We start from the raw sequence: 24,371 nt of genomic DNA on the forward strand, positions 1-24,371 counted from the left end.
TGCACTATAACATATATCATGAGCCAGCGTCCCGTACACCAGATCCAATAAACAAATGCATGTCAGGTACCATACCATGAGCTAAAGCACATGCACTATAACACATATCATGTGCCAGCATCTCGTACACCAGATCCAATAAACAAAAGCATGTCAGGTACCATACCATGAGCTAAAACAAATGCACTATAAGATATATCATGAGCCTACGTCCTGTAAACCGGATCCAATAAACAAATGCATGTCAGGTACCATACCATGAGCTAAAGCACATGCACTATAACATATATCATGTGCCAGCGTCCCATAGACCTGAGCCAAGAAGCAAATTCATGTCAGTTACCATATCATGAGCTAAAGAGCATGCACTATAACATATATTATGTGCCAGAGTCTCATACACCTGAGCCAAGAAACAAATGCATGTCAGTGATTGTACCATGAGCTAAAGTGCATGCACTATAACATATATCATGTGCCAGTGTCTCATACACCTGAGCTACGATGCAAATGCATGCCAGTGATCATACCATGAGCTAAAGCACATGCATTATAACATATATCATGTGCCAGCGTCTCATACACCTGAGCCAAGTAACAAATGCATGTCAGTGACCACACCATGAGCTAAAGCACATGCACTATAACATATATCATGAGCCAGCATCCCGTACACCGGAGCCAATAAACAAATGCATGTCAGTGACCATACCATGAGCTAAAGCACATGCACTATAACATATATCATGTGCCAGCATCCCATACACCTGAGCCAAGAAACAAGCGCATGTCAGTGATCATATCATGAGCTAAAGTATATGCGCTATAACATATATCATGTGCCACCATCCCGTACACCTGAGCCAAGAAACAAATGCATGTCAGGTACCATACCATGAGCTAAGGCACATGCACTATAACATATAACATGAGCCAGCGTCCCGTACACCTGAGCCAAGAAACAAATGCATGTCAGTGACCATACCATGAGCTAAAGCACATGCACTATAACATATATCATGTGTTAGCGCCCCATACACCTGAGCCAAGAAACAAATGCATGTCAGTGACCATACCATGAGCTAAAGCGCATGCACTATAACATATATTATGTGCCAGAGTCTCATACACCTGAGCCAAGAAACAAATGCATGTCAGTGACTATACCATGAGCTAAAGCACATGCACTATAACATATATCATGTGCCAGAGTCTCATACACCTGAGCCAAGAAACAAATGCATGTCAGTGATTGTACCATGAGCTAAAGCACATGCACTATAACATATATCATGTGCCAGCATCCCATACACCTGAGCCAAGAAACAAATGCATGTCAGTGACCATCCCATGAGCTAAAGCACATGCACTATAACATATATCATGAGCCAGCATCCCGTACACCAGATCCAATAAACAAATGCATGTCAGGTACCATACCATGAGCTAAAGCACATGCACTATAACACATATCATGTGCCAGCATCTCGTACACCAGATCCAATAAACAAATGCATGTCAGTGACCATACCATGAGCTAAAGCACATGCACTATAACACATATCATGTGCCAGCATCTCGTACACCTGAGCCAAGAAACAAATGCATGTCAGTGACCATACCATGAGCTAAAGCACATGCACTATAACATATATCATGTGCAGTGCCCCATACACCTGAACCAAGAAACAAATGCATGTCAGTGACCATACCCTGAGCTAAAGCACATGCACTATAACATATATAATGTTCCAGCGCCCCATACACCTGAGCCAAGAAACAAATGCATGTCAGTGACCATACATGAGCTAAAGCACATGCACTATAACATATATCATGTGCCAGAGTCTCATACACCTGATCCAAGAAACAAATGCATGTCAGGTACCATACCATGAGCTAAAGCACATGCACTATAACACATATCATGTGCCAGCATCTCGTACACCTGAGCCAAGAAACAAATGCATGTCAGTGACCATACCATGAGCTAAAGCACATGCACTATAACATATCTCATGTGCCACCATCTCATACACCTGAGCCAAGAAACAAATGCATGCCAGTGATCATACCATGAGCTAAAGCACATGCACTATAACATATCTCATGTGCCACCATCTCATACACCTGAGCCAAGAAACAAATGCATGTCAGTGACCATACCATGAGCTAAAGCACATGCACTATAACATATATCATGTGACAGTGCCCCATACACCTGAGCCAAGAAACAAATGCATGTCAGTGACCCTATCATGAGCTAAAGCACATGCACTATAACATATATCATGTGCCAGCATCCCATACACCTGTGCCAAGAAACAAATGCATGTCATTGACCATATCATGAGCAAAAGCACATGCGCTATAAAATATATCATGTGCTAGCGTCTCATACACCTGACACAAGAAACAAATGCATGTCAGTGACCATACCATGAGCTAAAGCACATGCACTATAACATATATCATGTGACAGTGCCCCATACACCTGAACCAAGAAACAAATGCATGTCAGTGACCATACCATGAGCTAAAGCACATGCACTATAACATGTATCATGTTTCAGCATCCCGTACACCTGAGCCAAGAAACAAATGCATGTCAGTGACCATACCATGAGCTAAAGCCCATGCACTATAACATATATCATGTGCCAGCGTCCCATACACCGGATACAAGAAACAAATGCGTGTCAGGGCCCATACCATGAGCTAAAGCACATGCACTATAACATATATCATGTACCAGCATCCCATACACCTGAGCCAAGAAACAAATGCATGTCAGTGACCATACCATGAGCTAAAGCACATGCACTATAACATATATCATGTGCCAGCATCTTGTACACCTGAGCCAAGAAACAAATGCATGTCAGTGACCATACCATGAGCTAAAGAGCATGCACTATAACATATATCATGTGCCAGTGCCCCATACACCTGAGCCAAGAAACAAATGCATGTCAGTGACCGTATCATGAGCTAAAGCACATGTACTATAACATATATCATGTGCCAGTGTCCCATACACCTGAGCCAAGAAACAAATGCATGTCAGTGACCATACCATGAGCTAAAGCGCATGCACTATAACATATATCATGTGCCAGCGCCCCATACACCTGAGCCAAGAAACAAATGCATGTCAGTGACCGTATCATGAGCTAAAGCACATGCACTATAACATATATCATTTGCCAGCGTCTCATACACCTGATCCAAGAAACAAATGCATGTCAGTGACCATACCATGAGCTAAAGCACATGCACTATAACATATATCATGTGCCAGCATCATGTACACCGGATCCAGAAACAAATGCATGTCAGTGACCATACCATGAGCTAAACATGCACTATAACATATCTCATGTGCCAGCATCCCATACACCTGATCCAAGAAACAAATGCATGTCAGTGACCATACCATGAGCTAAAGCACATGCACTATAACATATATCATGTGCCAGCATCCCATACACCTGAGCCAAGAAACAAATGCATGTCAGTGACCATACCATGAGCTAAAGCACATGCACTATAACATATATCATGTGCCAGCATCCCATACACCTGATCCAAGAAACAAATGCATGTCATTGACCATACCATGAGCTAAAGCACATGCACTATAACATATATCATGAACCAGCGTCCCGTACACCAGATCCAATAAACAAATGCATGCTAGTGACCATACCATGAGCTAAAGCACATGCACTATAACATATATCATGTGCCAGCGTCCCGTACACCTGAGCCAAGAAACAAATGCATGTCAGTGACCATACCATGAGCTAAACATGCACTATAACATATCTCATGTGCCAGCGTCTCATACACCTGAGCCAAGAAACAAATGCATGTCAGTGACCATACATGAGCTAAAGCACATGCACTATAACATATATCATGTGCCAGAGTCTCATACACCTGATCCAAGAAACAAATGCATGTCAGGTACCATACCATGAGCTAAAGCACATGCACTATAACATATATCATGTGCCAGCATCCTGTACACCTGAGCCAAGAAACAAATGCATGTCAGTGACCATACCATGAGCTAAAGCACATGCACTATAACATATATTATGTGCCAGAGTCTCATACACCTGATCCAAGAAACAAATGCATGTCAGTGACCATACCATGAGCTAAAGCACATGCACTATAACATATATCATGTGCCAGAGTCTCATACACCTGAGCCAAGAAACAAATGCATGTCAGTGACCATCCCATGAGCTAAAGCACATGCACTATAACATATATCATGAGCCAGCATCCCGTACACCAGATCCAATAAACAAATGCATGTCAGGTACCATACCATGAGCTAAAGCACATGCACTATAACACATATCATGTGCCAGCATCTCGTACACCAGATCCAATAAACAAATGCATGTCAGGTACCATACCATGAGCTAAAGCAAATGCACTATAAGATATATCATGAGCCAACGTCCCGTAAACCGGATCCAATAAACAAATGCATGTCAGTGACCATACCATGAGCTAAAGCACATGCCCTATAACATATATCATGTGCCAGCGTCCCATAGACCTGAGCCAAGAAGCAAATTCATGTCAGTTACCATATCATGAGCTAAAGAGCATGCACTATAACATATATTATGTGCCAGAGTCTCATACACCTGAGCCAAGAAACAAATGCATGTCAGTGATTGTACCATGAGCTAAAGTGCATGCACTATAACATATATCATGTGCCAGTGTCTCATACACCTGAGCTACGATGCAAATGCATGCCAGTGATCATACCATGAGCTAAAGCACATGCATTATAACATATATCATGTGCCAGCGTCTCATACACCTGAGCCAAGTAACAAATGCATGTCAGTGACCATACCATGAGCTAAAGCACATGCACTATAACATATATCATGTGCCACCATCTCGTACACCAGATCCAATAAACAAATGCATGTCAGTGACCATAGCATGAGCTAAAGCACATGCACTATAACATATCATGTGCCAGTGTCCCATACACCTGAGACAAGAAACAAATGCATGTCAGGTACCATACCATGAGCTAAGGCACATGCACTATGACATATATCATGAGCCAGCATCCCGTACACCGGAGCTAATAAACAAATGCATGTCAGTGACCATACCATGAGCTAAAGCACATGCACTATAACATATATCATGTGCCACCATCTCGTACACCAGATCCAATAAACAAATGCATGTCAGTGACCATAGCATGAGCTAAGGCACATGCACTATAACATATAACATGAGCCAGCGTCCCGTACACCTGAGCCAAGAAACAAATGCATGTCAGTGACCATACCATGAGCTAAAGCACATGCACTATAACATATATCATGAGCCAGCGTCCCGTACACCTGAGCCAAGAAACAAATGCATGTCAGTGACATATCATGAGCTAAAGCACATGCACTATAACATATCTCATGTGCCAGCCTCCCACACACCTGAGCCAAGAAACAAATGCATGTCATTGAACATATCATGAGAAAAAGCACATGGGCTATAACATATATCATGTGCCAGCGGACAATACACCTGAGCCAAGAAACAAATGCAGGTCAGTGACCATACCATGAGCTAAAGCACATGCACTATAACATATATCATGTGCCAGAGTCTCATACACCTGAGCCAAGAAACAAATGCATGTCAGTGACATATCATGAGCTAAAGCACATGCACTATAACATATCTCATGTGCCTGCGTCCCATACACCTAAGCCAAGAAGCACATGCATGTCAGTGACCATACCATGAGCTAAAGCACATGCACTATAACATATATCATGTGCCAGTGTCTCATAGAACTGAGCCAAGAAACAAATGCATGTCAGTGACCATACCATGAGCTAAACATGCACTATAACATATAGCATGTGCCAGCATTTCATACACCTGAGCCAAGAAACAAATGCATGTCAGTGATTATACATGAGCTAAAGCATATGCACTATAACATATCTCATGTGCCAGCATAATAGATGCTCATGGAAGACAGGTTTATACAGGATGGGTGATTAGACGAAGAGACAAGTTTACACAGGATGGGTTGTTAGGTGAACACACAGGTTTATATAGGAAGGATCATTACATGAATAGACAAGTTTATATAGGATGGATCATTACATGAACAGACCGGTTTATACGGGATGGATCATTACATGAACAGACAAGTTTATATAGGATGGATTATTACATGAACAGACAGGTTTACACAGGAAGGATGGTTAGATGAACAGGAAGTGTTATACAGGATGGATTATTACATGAACAGACAGGTTTATATAGGATGGATCATTACATGAACAGAGATGTTTATATAGGATGGATCATTAAATGAACAGACAGGTTTATATAGGATGGATCATTACATGAACAGACATGTTTATATAGCAAGACAGGTTTATATAGGATGGATTATTACATGAACAGACAGGTTTATACAGGCTGGGTTATTACACGAACAGATAGATTTATATAGGATGGATCATTACATGAACAGACATGTTTATATAGGAAGACAGGTTTATATAGGGTGGATCATTAGATGAACAGAAATGAATCCATCCTGTATAAACCTGTCTGTTCATGTAACGATCCATCCTGGATAAACCTGTCTGACAGAGAGGTTTATCCAAGATGGATCATTAAATGAACAGGCAGGTTTATACAGGATGGATTATTACATGAACAGACAGGTTTATATAGGAAGACAGTCTTATACACGATGGATCATTAGATGAACAGAAATGAATCCATCCTGTATAAACCTGTCTGTTCATGTAACAATCCATCCTGGATAAACCTGTCTGACAGAGAGGTTTATCCAAGATGGATCGTTAAATGAACAGGCAGGTTTATACAGGATGGATTATTACATGAACAGACATGTTTATATAGGAAGACAGGTTTATATAGGGTGGATCATTAGATGAACAGAAATTAATCCATCCTGTATAAACCTGTCTATCAGACAGGTTTATACAGGATGGATTAATAGATAATCAGTTTAATAGGTGTGGGATCAATATTAGAAGAACAGTCAGAGAGATGATGGAGGGAAATGGATAAGAAGATGAACAGACTGATAGACTGGCATTTTGACAGATGGACAGACTGGTAATCAGGCAGACACAGGAATGAACGCTCAATTTAGAAATAGATGGTTAAACACTGCAGAGATGGAGAGACAGGCTTAGGTTGGGCATCTCTTACCTGTCCTCCATGTCTCCGGTCCCAGCCGGCCACCAGTAGATGTGCTGACAGCTCCTCCTTGTACTTATAGCTGATGCCCTTCACAAGATTGGCAGCTGCCACTACCAATGGGGCGTCGTCCATGTCGAGGCTGAGAAAGAGAGACAGGCACCTGAAGCTTTCTCTTACATCGGCTGTACATCCCAGGCCCTCACTCAGAGACCCTCAATTTAGGACCCGGATGGACCTGGCTTATCTGCTACACCAGTCTGATAGTACCCATCGTAGGTTGTTGTGAGTTACAGCAAGAACACCCACGAAAGGGGGCTGGCACAGACACAGAGTGGGGCCAGGTTTGGGGTTAGAACTCCAGTCAAAGCCTGGAAGGAAACCCCTAATTATCCAGCACTTCAGCGCACGTGAACTTGGGGGAGGCAGGTATAATAGTGCATGAGAATTCCACTGTATAGAGCTCCTGACCACATGCTCGGCCCAGACTGTGTAGGAAACAGATAGGCATGTGGCAATGGTGTCTCAACTTCCACAGCCTGTAGGACATGGCAGGGAACAGAGAAGCATGCGGTTCACAGTCTGTAGGACAGGGCAGGGAGCAGATAGGCATGTGGTAATGGTTTCTCAGCTTTCACAGCCGGCAGGACAGGGCAGGGAGCAGACAGGCATGTGGTAAGGGTTTCTCAGCTTTCACAGCCGGTAGGACAGGGTAGGCAGCTGATAGGCATGCGGTTCACAGCCTGTAGGAGAGGGCAGGGACAGATAGGCATGTGGCTTACAGCCTGTAGGACAGGGCAGGGAGCAGATAGGCATGTGGTGCACAGCCTGTAGGACAGGGCAGGGAACAGATAAGCATGTGGTAAGGGTTTCCTCAGCTTTCCAAGCCGGTAGGACAGGGCAGGGAGCAGATAGGCACGTGGTAAGGGTTTCTCAGCTTTCACAGCCGGTAGGACAGGGCAGGGAGCAGATAAGCATGTGGGAATGGTGTCTCAGCTTCCACAGCCTGTAGGACAGATCAGGGAACATATAGGCATGTGGTTCACAGACGGTAGGACAGGGCAGGGAGCAGATAGGCATGTGGGAATGGTGTCTCAGCTTCCACAGCCTGTAGGACTTGGCAGGGAACAGATAGGCATGTGGTCCACAGCCTGTGGGACAGGGCAGGAAGCAGATAGGCATGTGGTAAGGGTTTCAAAGCTTCCACAGGCTGTAGGACAGGGAAGGGAGCAGATAGGCATATGGTAAGGGTTTCTAAGCTTCCACAGCCTGTAGGACAGGGCAGGGAGCAGATAGGCATGTGGTAAGGGTTTCTCAGCTTCCACAGCCTGTAGGACAGGGCAGGGAGCAGATAAGCATGTGGCAATGGTGTCTCAGCTTTCACAGACGGTAGGACAGGGCAGGGAGAAGATAGGCATGTGGTAAGGGTTTCTCAGCTTCCACGGGCTGTAGGACAGGGCAGGGAGCAGATAGGCACGTGGTAAGGGTTTTTCAGCTTCCACCGCCTGCAGGACAGGGCAGGGGGCAGATAAGCATGTGGTAAGGGTTTCTCAGCTTCCACAGCCTGTGGGACAGGGCGGGGAGCAGATAAGCATGTGGTAAGGGTTTTTCAGCTTCCACCGCCTGCAGGACAGGGCAGGGAGTAGATAAGCATGTGGTAAGGGTTTCTAAGCTTCCACAGCTGGTAGGACAGAGCAGGGAGTAGATAGGCATGTGGTTCACAGACTGTAGGACAGGGCAGGGAGCAGATAGGCATGTGTTAAGGCTTTCTAAGCTTCCACAGGCTGTAGGACAGGGAAGGGAGCAGATAGGCATGTGGTAAGGGTTTCTCAGCTTCCACCGCTTGCAGGACAGGGCAGGGCAGGGCAGGGCAGGGAGCAGATAAGCACGTGGTAAGGGTTTTTCAGCTTCCACCGCCTGCAGGACAGGGCAGGGGGCAAATAAGCATGTGGTAAGGGTTTCTCAGCTTCCACAGCCTGTGGGACAGGGCGGGGAGCAGATAAGCATGTGGTAAGGGTTTTTCAGCTTCCACCGCCTGCAGGACAGGGCAGGGAGCAGATAGCATGTGGTAAGGGTTTCTAAGCTTCCACCGCCTGCAGGACAGGGCAGGGAGCAGATAAGCATGTGGTAAGGGTGTCTAAGCTTACACAGGCTGTAGGACAGCGAAGGGAGCAGATAGGCATGTGGTAAGGGTTTCTCAGCTTCCACCACCTGCAGGACAGGGCAGGGAGCAAATAAGCATGTGGTAAGGGTTTATAAGCTTCCACAGGCTGTAGGACAGGGCAGGGAGCAGATAAGCATGTGGTAAGGGTTTCTAAGCTTCCACAGCCTGTAGGACAGATCAGGGAGCAGATAGGCATGTGGTTCACAGCCTGTAGGACAGGGCAGGGAGCGGATAGGCATGTGGCAATTGTGTCTCAGCTTCCACAGCCTGTAGGACTTGGCAGGGAACAGATAGGCATGCGGTTCACAGCCTGTGGGACAGGGCAATGAGCAGATAGGCATGTGGTAAGGGTTTCTCAGCGTCCACCGCCTGCAGGACAGGGCAGGGAGCAGATAAGCATGTGGTAAGGGTTTCTAAGCTTCCACAGCTGGTAGGACAGAGCAGGGAGTAGATAGGCATGTGGTTCACAGACTGTAGGACAGGGCAGGGAGCAGATAGGCATGTGTTAAGGGTTTCTAAGCTTCCACAGGCTGTAGGACAGGGAAGGTAGCAGATAGGCATGTGGTAAGGGTTTCTCAGCTTCCACCGCTTGCAGGACAGGGCAGGGCAGGGAGCAGATAAGCATGTGGTAAGGGTTTCTAAGCTTCCACAGCCTGTAGGACAGATCAGGGAGCAGATAGGCATGTGGTTCACAGCCTGCAGGACAGGGCAGGGAGCAGATAGGCATGTGGCAATTGTGTCTCAGCTTCCACAGCCTGTAGGACTTAGCAGGGAACAGATAGGCATGTGGTTCACAGCCTGTGGGACAGGGCAGGGAGCAGATAGGCATGTGGTAAGGGTTTCTCAGCTTCCACCACCTGTAGGACAGGGCAGGGAGTAGATAGGCATGTGGTTCACAGACTGTAGGACAGGGCAGGGAGCAGATAGGCATGTGTTAAGGGTTTCCTCAGCTTCCACCGCCTGCAGGACAGGGCAGGGAGCAGATAGGCATGCGGTAAGGGTTTCTCAGCTTCCACAGCCTGTAGGACAGGGCATGGAGCAGATAGGCATGTGGTAAGGGTTTCCTCAGCTTCCACTGCTTGCAGGACAGGGCAGGGAGCAGATAGGCATGCAGTAAGGGTTTCTAAGCATCCACGGCCTGTAGGACGGGGCAGGATGCAGATAGGCATGTGGTAAGGGTTTCCTCAGCTTCCACCGCCTGCAGGACGGGGCAGGGAGCAGATAGGCATGCGGTAAGGGTTTCTCAGCTTCCACAGCCTGTAGGACAGGGCAGGGAGCAGATAGGCATGTGGTAAGGGTTTCTCAGCTTTCACAGCTGGTAGGACAGGGCAGGGGGCAGATAGGCACGTGGTAAGGGTTTCTAAACTTTCACAGCCGGTAGGACAGGGGGCAGATAGGCACGCGGTAAGGGTTTCTCAGCTTTCACAGCCGGTAGGACAGGACAGAACACCCAAGGGGTGAATGGATACCGCGTTTTCCCAGGGCTATCGTCACTGGCCCCATGAGGGATTTCCCTCCCCATGAGATCCACCCGCTGAGTACCACCCCCAGGGGGAATATCGGGTAGAGTTCGTCACAACAGCTACTCATATTCATATAATTCGGCATCAGTTTCTAGCAACCACCTTCTTTCTGGTAACATCCTGCACTATTTGCTGCTCCAAACACTAACTCCCACTCTCGCCCGATACCTGGCCTCGGCTGATGGACCTGTGGATACTCTGTTCCAACGTGTCCAGGTGGAGGAGAATACTACAAGGTCCCATTCACATTGCTGGTAGTGTTTCTTCATACGTCACCATGTTTTTTCAGTACAAACAATTTTCACAGGACAAGTGCATTTCTTTTATGTCTAGTAGATACACTAAGGTCATCAACCTGCAGGCCTGGTTGCATTGTAAAAGTACTTCAAGGCCTGGTGCAGGTGCAGAGAGTAGGGTCAGGAGGGACCACGTGGGGCATGAATGAAAGCCCCCTGAAATGGACCAGAGGCGATGGCGTGCTGGTGCAGAGTGGTGTCAGGACGTACCACGTGCTGCATGAAGGAAAGACACTGAACTAGACCAGACAAAGGGCAGATGGAGAAGAAGAGAGGGGAAAGGGAGGGGAATTTACAGACATTGAAGAGATTCATTGGAATGGACACTAGAGAAGGGAAACAGAGAGAGTGAAAGGGGGGGGGCAGATAATGGAAGGGAAATGGACAAGAGGTTCATGTGGAAGTATTGGAGGGTGCACAGAGGAGAGACACTGCAAAGAACAAGAGAGATGCACTGAGAAGGACACAGGATAAAGCCAGCCAGACTGCAACATAACAGAAGGCATGGAGCAATGTGGAAGACACTGCATGAAATCCATAATAAAACATTGAGGTGTGCATCCCCTCAGCTCCCTCCATATAGAGCCTCACACCTGTGCAGGTCCAGGTGGTAGTTCACCATATCCGCCACTGCCTGCGCGTCGGCCGCAGACCCCGAGAGGGCACAGTAGATCCGCTCATGAAGGGGCGCCAGCTTATCAAACACACGGTTCGACACAAATTCACTGGGGAAAAAGGTAAGCAGTTCATTACTTGAGCATGGTTGAACCCCAACACCCCAATGCATGACCACCCACAGAGGCACATGCAACCTTTCCTCTTAGAAGGTGCTGTGAGGCCAGAACCACTAGCGCATGCCCATAATTGATCAGTGCAAAGCATGAACCCACACACAAACACTGCTCAAGATGTCACTGCCTAGACACATACAAACACCCACCCTCTGCAAGACCCATCACTGCCTAACCATGACTAGAATCAGTGCAAACCATGAACCCACACACTGCCCGACATGTGACCGCTGAGGCACCAGTCACTGTCCAGACACACACACTCACACCCACCCACACACCCTCTGCAAGACCCATCACTGCCTAACCATGACTAGAATCCGTGCAAAGCACGAACCCACAAACAAACACGGCCGGAGATGTCACTGCCCAGACACACACACAAACACACACTGTCTGCAAGGCCCATCACTGCCTAACCATTACTAGAATCAGTTCACATATCAACCCCCAAACAAAACGTGATCACAACCAACCACTGCAACAATCACTGCAAACCATTAAAACCAGCATACCATAAACCAACACTCATACAAACTGTGATCCCACACCCACCAATGCAACAAGCACTGCAAAACATTAACAAAACCAACATACCATGAACTCACACTCATACAACCTGTGATCTCACACCCACCACAGCAACAGACAATCACTGCAACCCATTAACAAAACCAGCATACCATGAACCTACACTCATACAAACTGTGATCCCACACCCACCACTGCAACAATCACTGAAAACCATTAACAAAACCAGCATACCATAAACCCACACTCATACAAACTGTGATCTCACACCCACCACTGCAACAGACAATCACTGCAAACAATTAACAAAAGCAGCATACCATGATCCCACACTCATACAAACTGTGACCACACACCCACCACTGCAACAATCACTGCAAATCATTAACAAAACCAGCATACCATGATCCCACACTCATACAAACTGTGATCCCACACCCACCACTGCAACAGACAATCACTGCAACCCATTAACAAAACCAGCATACCATGGACCCACACTCATACAAACTGTGATCCCACACACACCACTGCAACAATCACTGCAAACCATTAACAAAACCAGCATACCATAAACCCACACTCATGCAAACGGTGATCCCACAACCACCACTGCAACAGACAATCACTGCAAACCATTAACAAAACCAGCATGCCATGAACCCACACACATACAAACTGTGATCCCACGCCCACCACTACAACAATCACTGCAAACCATTAACAAAACCAGCATACCATGAACCCACACTCATACAAACTGTGACCCCAAACCCACAACTGCAACAGACAATCACTGCCAACCATTAACAAAACCAGCATACAATGATCCCACAATCATACAAACTCTGATAACACACCCACCACTGCAACAGACAATCACTGCAAATCATTAACAAAACCAGCAAACCATGATCCCACACTCATACAAACTGTGATCCCACACCCACCACTGCAACAATCCCTGCAAACCATTAACAAAACCAGCATACCATGAACCCACACTCACACAAACTGTGATCCCACACCCACCACTGCAACAGCCAATCACTGCAACCCATTAACAAAACCAGCATACCATGGACCCACACTCATACAAACTGTGATCCCACACCCACCACTGCAACAATCACTGCAAACCATTAACAAAACCAGCATACCATGAACCCACACTCATACAAACTGTGATCCCACACCCACCACTGCAACAGACAATCACTGCAAACCATTAACAAAACCAGCATACCATGATCCCACACTCATACAAACTGTGATCACACAGCCACCACTGCAACAGACAATCACTGCAAACCATTAACAAAACCAGCATACCATGATCCCAAACTCATACAAACTGTGATCCCACACCCACCAGTGCAACAATCCCTGCAAACCATTATCAAATCCAGCATACCATGAACCAACACTCACACAAATTGTGATCCCACACCCACCACTGCAATAGACAATCACTGCAAACCATTAACAAAACCAGCATACCATGAACCCACACTCATACAAACTGTGATCACACACCTACCACTGCAACAATCACTCCAAATCATTAACAAAACCGGCATACCATTATCCCACACTCATACAAACTGTGATCCCACACCCACCACTGCAACAATCACTGCAAACCATTAACAAAACCAGCATACCATGAACCCACACTCATACAAACTGTGATCCCACACCCACCACTGCAACAGACAATCACTGCAAACCATTAACAAAACCAGCATACCATGATCCCACACTCATACAAACTGTGATCACACAGCCACCACTGCAACAGACAATCACTGCAAATCATTAACAAAACCAGCATACCATGATCCCACACTCATACAAACTGTGATCCCACACCCACCACTGCAACAATCCCTGCAAACCATTAACCAAACCACCATACCATGATCCCACACTCATACAAACTGTGATCACACAGCCACCACTGCAACAGACAATCACTGCAAATCATTAACAAAACCAGCATACCATGAACCCATACTCATATCAACTGTGATTTCACACCCACCACTGCAACAGACAATCACTGCAAACCATTAACAAAACCAGCATACCATGAACCCACACTCATACAAACTGTGATCACACACCTACCACTGCAACAATCACTCCAAATCATTAACAAAACCAGCATACCATGATCCCACACTCATACAAACTGTGATCCCACACCCACCACTGCAAACATCCCTGCAAACCATTAACAAAATCAGCATACCATGAACCCACACATACACAAACTGTCATCCCACACCCACCACTGCAACAGACAATCACTGCAAACCATTAACAAAACCAGCATACCATGAACCCACACTTATGCAAACTGTGATCACACACCCACAACAATCACTGCAAACCATTAACAAAACCAGATACCATGAACCCACACTCACACAAGATGTGATCCCATACCCACCACTGCAACTATCACTGCAAACCATTAATCAAACCAGCATACCATGAACCCACACTCATACAAACTGTGATCCCACACCCACCACTGCAACAGACAATCGCTGCAAACCATTAACAAAACCAGCATACCATGAACCCACACTCATACAAACTGTGATTACACACCCACCACTGCAACAGACAACCACTGCAAACCATTATCAAAACCAGCATACCATGAACCCACACTCATACAAACTGTGATCACACACCCACCACTGCAACAAGCACTGCAAACCATTAACAAAACCAGCATACCATAGACCCACACTCATTCAAACTGTGATCCCACACTCAACACTGCAACAGACAATCACTGCCAGCCATTAACAAAACCAGCATACCATGGACACACACTCATACAAACTGTGATCCACAATCACCACTGCAACAGCCAATCACTGCAAACCATTAACAAAACCAGCATACCATGGACCCACACTCATACAAACTGTGATCCACACTCACCACTGCAACAGCCATCACTGCAAACCATTAACAAAACAAGCATACCATGATCCTACACGCATACAAACTGTGATCACACACCCACCACTGAAACAGACAAGCACTGCAAATCATTAACAAAACCAGCATACCATGATCCCACACTCATACAAACTGTGATCCCACACCCACACTGGAACAGACAATCATTGCAAACCATTAACAAAACCTGCATACCATGAACTCACACTCATACAAACTGTGATCCTACACCCACCACTGCAACAGACAATCACTGCCAGCCATTAACAAAACCAGCATACCATGGACCCACACTCATACAAACTGTGATCCACACTCACCACTGCAACAGCCAATCACTGCAAATCATTAACAAAACCAGCATACCATGATCCTACACTCATACAAACTGTGATCACACACCCACCACTGCAACAGCCAATCACTGCAAACCATTAACAAAATCAGCATACCATGATCCTACACTCATACAAACTGTGATCACACACCCACCACTGCAACAGACAATCGCTGCAAATCATTAACAAAACCAGCATACCATGATCCCACACTCATACAAACTGTGATCCCACATCCACACTGGAACAATCATTGCAAACCATTAACACAACCAGCATTCCATGATTCTACACTCATACAAACTGTGATCACACACCCACCACTGCAACAGACAATCACTGCAAATCATTAACAAAACCAGCATACCATGATCCCACACTCATACAAACTGTGATCCCACATCCACACTGGAACAATCACTGCAAACCATTAACACAACCAGCATTCCATGATCCTACACTCATACAAACTGTGATCACACACCCACCACTGCAACAGACAATCACTGCAAATCATTAACAAAACCAGCATACCATGATCCCACACTCATACAAACTGTGATCCCACACCCACCACTGCAACAATCACTGCAAACCATTAACAAAACCAGCATACCATGAACCCACACTCACACAAACTGTGATCCCACACCCACCACTGCAACAGATAATCACTGCTAACCATTAACAAAACCAGCATACCTTGAACCCACACTCATACAAACTGTGATCCCACACACACCACTGCAACAGACAATCACTACAAACCATTAACAAAACCAGAATACCATGGACCCACACTCATACAAACTGTGATCCCACACCCACCACTGCAACAATCACTGCAAACCATTAACAAAACCAGCATACCATGAACCCACACTCACACAAACTGTGATCACACACCCACCACTGCAACAGACAATCACTGCAAACCATTAACAAAACCAGCATACCATGGACCCACACTCATACAAACTGTGATCCCACACCCACCACTGCAACAATAACTGCAAACCATTAACAAAACCAGCATACCATGAACCCACACTCACACAAACTGTGATCACACACCCACCACTGCAACAATCACTGCAAACCATTAACAAAACCAGCATGCCATGAACCCACACTCATGCAAACTGAGATCGAAAGCTGATGTCTACATCTCATCCATCGACACCCAGCCATCCAGCAAGGACTTTTACCTAACATCAAAAAGATGGCTGTGGATGTACTTCCCAGACAGGGGGATGATTGCGTTTCCTGTCTAACATCACAAAACATGCTCTCAGATAAGCAACTGCACACTTACCCAGCGGACACGCGAGAATCTGAAGCCACTATTACGCCGCCATCAAACTCCACTGCCAGGATTGTCGTCTACGGAAAGAGGAGAGCACAGCCAGATATGAAACACAAAACTAGGTCAAATAAAAATGGATTGTGGGAGGTTTCAAGATTTCATGAAAAACATAAAGCTTAATTCTTCACTTCAGCAAATGCAAATGTATTGTCAAGAGGGCAAGTGGGGTTCACAAAGATGCTGAACAGCAACTTGTAGCCCCAAATTAATGTATAGATAGACATTCTCAGAAGCAAATCTCAAAGTTATGTGAATTACCTCTTAATAGTTCAGGGATCTCAGTCTGTCAGCATACAGTTCTGTATGGATGGGGAGCACCCATTGCCTCTCACCCTTGAAAGAACACTTCCTGGCCAGCAGGTGTTGCTGGCTCTACACCACTAGCTGCGAGTAGTAGCAGAGCTGCTCCTCAATGTTCACTCTTGGGGATAAGGGTTTCCTGCACCCTGCTTTGGCAATCTTCTCAAGCTTGTCTCCTCGCTCAGTGTCATGGATCCTGATGATGAACTCATATACCCCAGGATGATATACCCCAGGACGATATACCCCAGGACGATATACCCCAGGACGATATACCTCAAGACCATATACCCGAGGATGATGTACCCCTGGACGATAGACCCCTGGACGATAGACCACAGGATGATATACCCCAGAATGAAATACCCCTGGATGATGGACTCCATGATGATATACCCCAGGATGATGGACTCCAGAATGATATACTCCATGATGATATACCCCAGGACGATATACTCCAGGATGGTATAATCCCGGACGACATAACCCAGGATAATATACCCAAGGAAGAAAGACCCATGGACGAAAGACCCATGGATGATAGACCCCAGGATGATGCACCCCAGGATGATAGATCCAGGATGATATACCCCACCCCTGGACGATATACCCCAGGATGAAATACCCCAGGAGGATAGACCCCAGGATGATATACCCTAGTATGATATACCCCAGGATGATAGCCCCTTGGATGATAGACCCCTGGACGATAGACCCCAGGATGGTATACCCCTGGATGATATACCACTGGACGATATATACCCCAGGATGATATATCCCCAGGCTGATATACCCGAGGATGATGTACACCTGGACCATATACCCCTGGATGATAGACCCCTGGACGATAGATCCCAGGGTAATATACCCCAGGACGATATACCCCAGGATGGTATACTCCTGCATGATATACCCCACGATGATATACCCCAGGATGATGGACTCCAGGATGATATACCCCAGGACGATGTACCCCAGGACGATGTACCCCAGGATGATATACCTCAGGATGCTATACCCCAGGATGATATACCCCAGGACAATATACCACAGGATGGTATACCCCAGGATGATATACCCCAGGCTGATATACCCCAGGATGATATACCCCAGGACGATATACCCCAGGACGATATACCTGAGGATGATGTACCCCAGGACCATGTGCCCCTGGTTGATAGACCCCTGGACGATAGACCCCAGGATGATGTACCCCAGGATGAAATGCCCCTGGACGATGGACTCCATGATGATATACCCCAGGATGATGGACTCCATGATGATATACCCCAGGAAGATATGCTCCAGGTCGATATACCCCTGGACGATAGACCCCAGGATGATAAATAATAATAATAATAACAATAAAAATAATAATAATAATAATATACCCCTAGATGATATACCCCAGGATGGTAGACCCCAGGATGATATACCCCTGGACGATATACCATAGGATGATATACCCCTGGACGATTCACCCCAGGATGATGTACCCCAGGATGATAGATCCAGGATGATAGATCCAGAATGACAGATCCAGGATGATATACCTCTGGACGATATACCCCAGGATGGTAGACCCCAGGATGATATACCCCTGGAAGATATACCCAAGGATGATAGACCCCAGGATGATATACTCTAGGATGATAGACCACCACAAGGTGATATACCCCAAGGTGATAGACCCCAGGACAATTTAACCCTAGACGATCGACCCCTGGATGATAGACCCGAGTATGATAGACCCAAGGATAGTATACCCCTGGACGACATACTCCTGGATGATATACTCCAGGATGATATACCCCAGGATGATAGACCCCAGGATGATATACCCCAGGATGATAGACCCCAGGATGATATATACCTCTGGATGATAGACCCCAGGGTGATAGACCCCTGGATGATAGACCCCAGGATGATATACCCTTGAATGATATACCCCTGGAAATAGACCCCAGGATGATATAACCTACGATGACAGACCTCAGGATGATAGACCACAGAATGATAGACCCCAGGATGGCAGACCCCTGGACGATATACCCCAGGGTGATAGACCCCAGGATGATATAACCTACGATGACAGACTCCAGGATGATAGACTGTGAGATGACAGACCCCTGGACGATATACCCCAGAATGGTATACCCCAGGACGATAGACCCCAGGATGATAGACCCTAGGGTGATAGACCCCAGAATGATATACCCCAGGATGATAGACCCCAGGATGATAGACCCCTGGATGATATATAGGCCTGGATGATAGACCCCAGGGTGATAGACCCCAGGATGATAGACCCCAGGGTGATAGACCCCAGGATGATAGACCCCTAGATGATATATAGGCCTGGATGATAGACCCCAGGATGATAGACCCCAGGATGATATACCCCAGGACGATGGACTCCATGATGATAGAACCCAGGATGATAGACCCCAGGATGATATACCCCAGGATGATAGACCCCTGGATAATATATAGGCCTGGATGATAGACCCCAGGGTGATAGACCCCTGGACGATATACCATAGGATGATATACCTCTGGACGATATACCCCAGGATGGTAGACCCCAGGATGATATACCCCTGGAAGATATACCCAAGGATGATAGACCCCAGGATGATATACTCTAGGATGATAGACCACAAGGTGATATACCCCAAGGTGATAGACCCCAGGACAATTTACCCCTAGACGATCGACCCCTGGATGATAGACCCGAGTATGATAGACCCAAGGATAGTATACCCCTGGACTACATACTCCCGGATGATATACTCCAGGATGATAGACCGCAGGATGATAGACCCCAGGATGATAGACCCCTGGATGATATATACCTCTGGATGATAGACCCCAGGGTGATATACCCCTGGATGATAGACCCCAGGGTGATAGACCCCTGGATGATAGACCCCAGGATGATATACCCTTGAATGATATACCCCTGGAAATAGACACCAGGATGATATAACCTACGATGACAGACCTCAGGATGATAGACCACAGAATGATAGACCCCAGGATGGCAGACCCCTGGACGATATACCCCAGGGTGATAGACCCCAGGATGATATATACCTCTGGATGATAGACCCCAGGGTGATAGACCCCTGGATGATAGACCCCAGGATGATATACCCTTGAATGATATACCCCTGGAAATAGACCCCAGGATGATATAACCTACGATGACAGACCTCAGGATGATAGACCACAGAATGATAGACCCCAGGATGGCAGACCCCTGGACGATATACCCCAGGGTGATAGAACCCAGGATGATATAACCTACGATGACAGACTCCAGGATGATAGACTGTGAGATGACAGACCCCTGGACGATATACCCCAGAATGGTATACCCCAGGACGATAGACCCCAGGATGATAGACCCTAGGGTGATAGACCCCAGAATGATATACCCCAGGATGATAGACCCCAGGATGATAGACCCCTGGATGATATATAGGCCTGGATGATAGACCCCAGGGTGATAGACCCCAGGATGATAGACCCCAGGGTGATAGACCCCAGGATGATAGACCCCTAGATGATATATAGGCCTGGATGATAGGCCCCAGGATGATAGACCCCAGGATGATATACCCCAGGACGATGGACTCCATGATGATAGAACCCAGGATGATAGACCCCAGGATGATATACCCCAGGATGATAGACCCCTGGATAATATATAGGCCTGGATGATAGACTCCAGGGTGATAGACCCCTGGACGATATACCATAGGATGATATACCTCTGGACGATATACCCCAGGATGGTAGACCCCAGGATGATATACCCCTGGAAGATATACCCAAGGATGATAGACCCCAGGATGATATACTCTAGGATGATAGACCACAAGGTGATATACCCCAAGGTGATAGACCCCAGGACAATTTACCCCTAGACGATCGACCCCTGGATGATAGACCCGAGTATGATAGACCCAAGGATAGTATACCCCTGGACTACATACTCCCGGATGATATACTCCAGGATGATAGACCGCAGGATGATAGACCCCAGGATGATAGACCCCTGGATGATATATACCTCTGGATGATAGACCCCAGGGTGATATACCCCTGGATGATAGACCCCAGGATGATATACCCCAGGATGATAGACCCCTGGATGATACATACCTCTGGATGATAGACCCCAGGGTGATATACCCCTGGATGATAGACCCCAGGATGATATACCCCGAATAATATACCTCTGGACGATAGACCCCTGGAAATAGACCCCAGGATGATATAAACTACGATGACAGACCCCAGGATGATAGACCACAGAATGATAGACCCCAGGATGGCAGACCTCTGGGCGATATACCCCAGGGTGATAGACCCCAGGATGATATAACTACGATGACAGACTCCAGGATGATAGACCGTGGGATGACAGACCCCTGGACTATATACCCCAGAAAGGTATAACCCAGGACGATAGACCCCAGGATGACAGACCCCAGGGTGATAGACCCCAGAATGATATACCCCAGGATGATAGACCCCAGGATGATAGACCGCTGGATGATATATAGGCCTGGATGATAGACCCCAGGGTGATAGACCCCAGGATGATAGACCCAGGACGACAGTCCCCAAGGTGATAGACTCCAGGATGATAGACCCCAGGATGATAGACCCCAGGATGATAGACCCCTGGATGATATATACGCCTGGATGATAGACCCCAGGGTGATAGACCCCAGGATGATAGACCCCAGGATGATATACCCCAGGACGATGGACTCCATGATGATAGAACCCAGGATGATAGACCCCAGGATGATATACCCCAGGATGATAGACCCCTGGATGATATATAAGCCTGGATGATAGACCCCAGGGTGATAGACCCTAGGATGATAGACCCCAGGACGATAGACCCCAGGATGATAGACCCCAGGACGTACCCTTTGGTCTACAGAGGATCACAGACACAGCTCCAGGACTCTATTTCAGACCAGAGAATATAGAATACTTTCTCTTAAGAAGCAAGCTTTTCCATAAATTATGGAATTGTATGCATGCTAGGTCAGGTGTTTCTAGTCCTAAGCCCCTGTTGAGGCAGCGCCTGTTCAGGTAGTAGGTGTCTCAGAGGAGTTATGATCAGTGAGAAGATACAACTGATTTCACAAAAGGTGATATATAAATGCGCCAACTGAGAAAACACTAGACAACAATACAAGAGGGCCTCCTTTCGCCCGTTCCACCTAATCAGCTCGCAATCTGCCCTGGCAACAGTTTGCTTTGTGTTTGGTCTTGTTTTGGTGTCTGGCGCATGCACTGGAATGACGTTTCCACTTTGCCTTTGATGTTTGAAAGGGACCCTTTGTCTGAATCAGAAGAAAGATTTGGGCTCGACCTGGGGAAGGCAAAGGGGCAAGATGGACAAAGGACAGGACAAAAGAACCTCGAAGCACAGCCATTTTGGAGCCAGCCCACCTTCCTATGCCAAAAGCGGTAAAGGGCAAGAAAGGGTTCAAAATAGACAAAAAGATAAGCTGCCACCAGCCCTGTCCAGACCAATCCTTTGAGGGAGTCTAGGGCCTTTGGAAACGAAAGGAAGACGCAAGCGCACTGTACTGTACGGTACATTGTGACTTGTAACATGTTGCAGAAAAGTTGCAAGATTGAAAGGGACTAAGGGAAACAAAGCCTCCCAGTACTGACTGTCCTTAAGCGCATGTCAGTTTCCCCATAAAAAGTGAGCGAAAGCCCAGAGGAGTGCAGCTGAAGCCTGGGCTCCAAAGTCAGACTATGGTGTTAAAAGAGAAACAGAGAGTTGGGGGGTACACAATTGGAGGGAAAACGTCACATCAATGGGAATCTTTCCTAACAAACGCGATGAAAGCTTTTTTTCCCTGGAATGGGAATGGTTGTTCGGAGTGTTAGGGGCCTATGGATTTGGGGTGAATATCTGCCGCTGGCTGAGTCTTGCATGCAATAAGCCGGTTGCAGTGGGCTATGCAATAAGCCGGTTGCAGTGGTGAAGTCTAATGACTGGGTGTCGCGACAGTGGATGCTGAGCCGAGGCACACGGCAGGGATGACTGCTCTCACCAATCGTGTTTTCCATGGCGCTAGAGCCGCTGGCGTGGTTCCTGAGACAGGCGATGAACGAGGCATGGATTCTAGAGGGAGGGATACGGCATGTAGCTTTGTTATATGCAGATGACCGGCTGTTGTATGTTGGAACGCACGGGATAACATGCCAATGCTGCTTGAGGTGCTGGGGAACTTCCAGAGGGTGTCAGGATTCCGGATCAATAACAATAAATATCTTCTATTCCCATTGAGGGGCTTAGGAACAAGCACTTAGCTGAGCTCCCAGACTGGGGGAGACGGTGGGAGGCGCAGTAAACTGACCTCCCAGACTGGGGGAGATGGTGGTAGGGGGAGTAAGCTGACCTCCCAGACTGGGGAAGACGGTGGAAGGGGGAGTTAGCTGACCTCCCAGACTGGGGGAGATGGTGGCAGGGGGAGTAAGGTGACCTCCCAGACTGGGGGAGACGGTGGGAGGGGGAGTTAGCTGACCTCCCAGACTGGGGGAGACGGTGGGAGGGGGAGTAAGCTGACCTCCCAGACTGGGGGAGACGGTGGGAAGGGGAGTAAGCTGACCTCCCAGACTGGGGCAGACGGTGGGAGAGGGAGTTAGCTGACCTCCCAGACTGGGGGGGACAGTGGGAGGGGGAGTAAGCTGACCTCCCAGACTGGGGGAGACGGTGGCAGGGGGAGTTAGCTGACCTCCCAGACTGGGGGAGACGGTGGGAGGATGAGTAAGCTGACTTCCCAGACTG

The 24,371-nt window shown here is 47.0% G+C and overlaps 1 protein-coding gene across 1 annotated transcript in view; it reads right to left on the bottom strand.

Annotated features, from left to right (window-relative positions):
- The window catches only part of LOC138522055 (proteasome subunit beta type-9-like), a 126,153-nt gene that overhangs the window by 67,493 nt on the left and 34,289 nt on the right, over positions 1-24,371 (bottom strand). Inside the window, exons 2-4 of the mRNA XM_069635285.1 lie at positions 17,186-17,253; positions 11,822-11,953; positions 7,258-7,387 (exon numbers count right to left, since the gene is read on the bottom strand). Coding sequence (XP_069491386.1) covers positions 7,258-7,387; positions 11,822-11,953; positions 17,186-17,253 — 330 coding nt within the window. The remainder of the gene's footprint in view (positions 1-7,257; positions 7,388-11,821; positions 11,954-17,185; positions 17,254-24,371) is intronic.

Source organism: Ambystoma mexicanum, chromosome 13 (genome assembly GCF_040938575.1).
Source record: "Ambystoma mexicanum isolate Mex_15411 chromosome 13, UKY_AmexF1_1, whole genome shotgun sequence".
NCBI lineage: Eukaryota > Metazoa > Chordata > Amphibia > Caudata > Ambystomatidae > Ambystoma > Ambystoma mexicanum.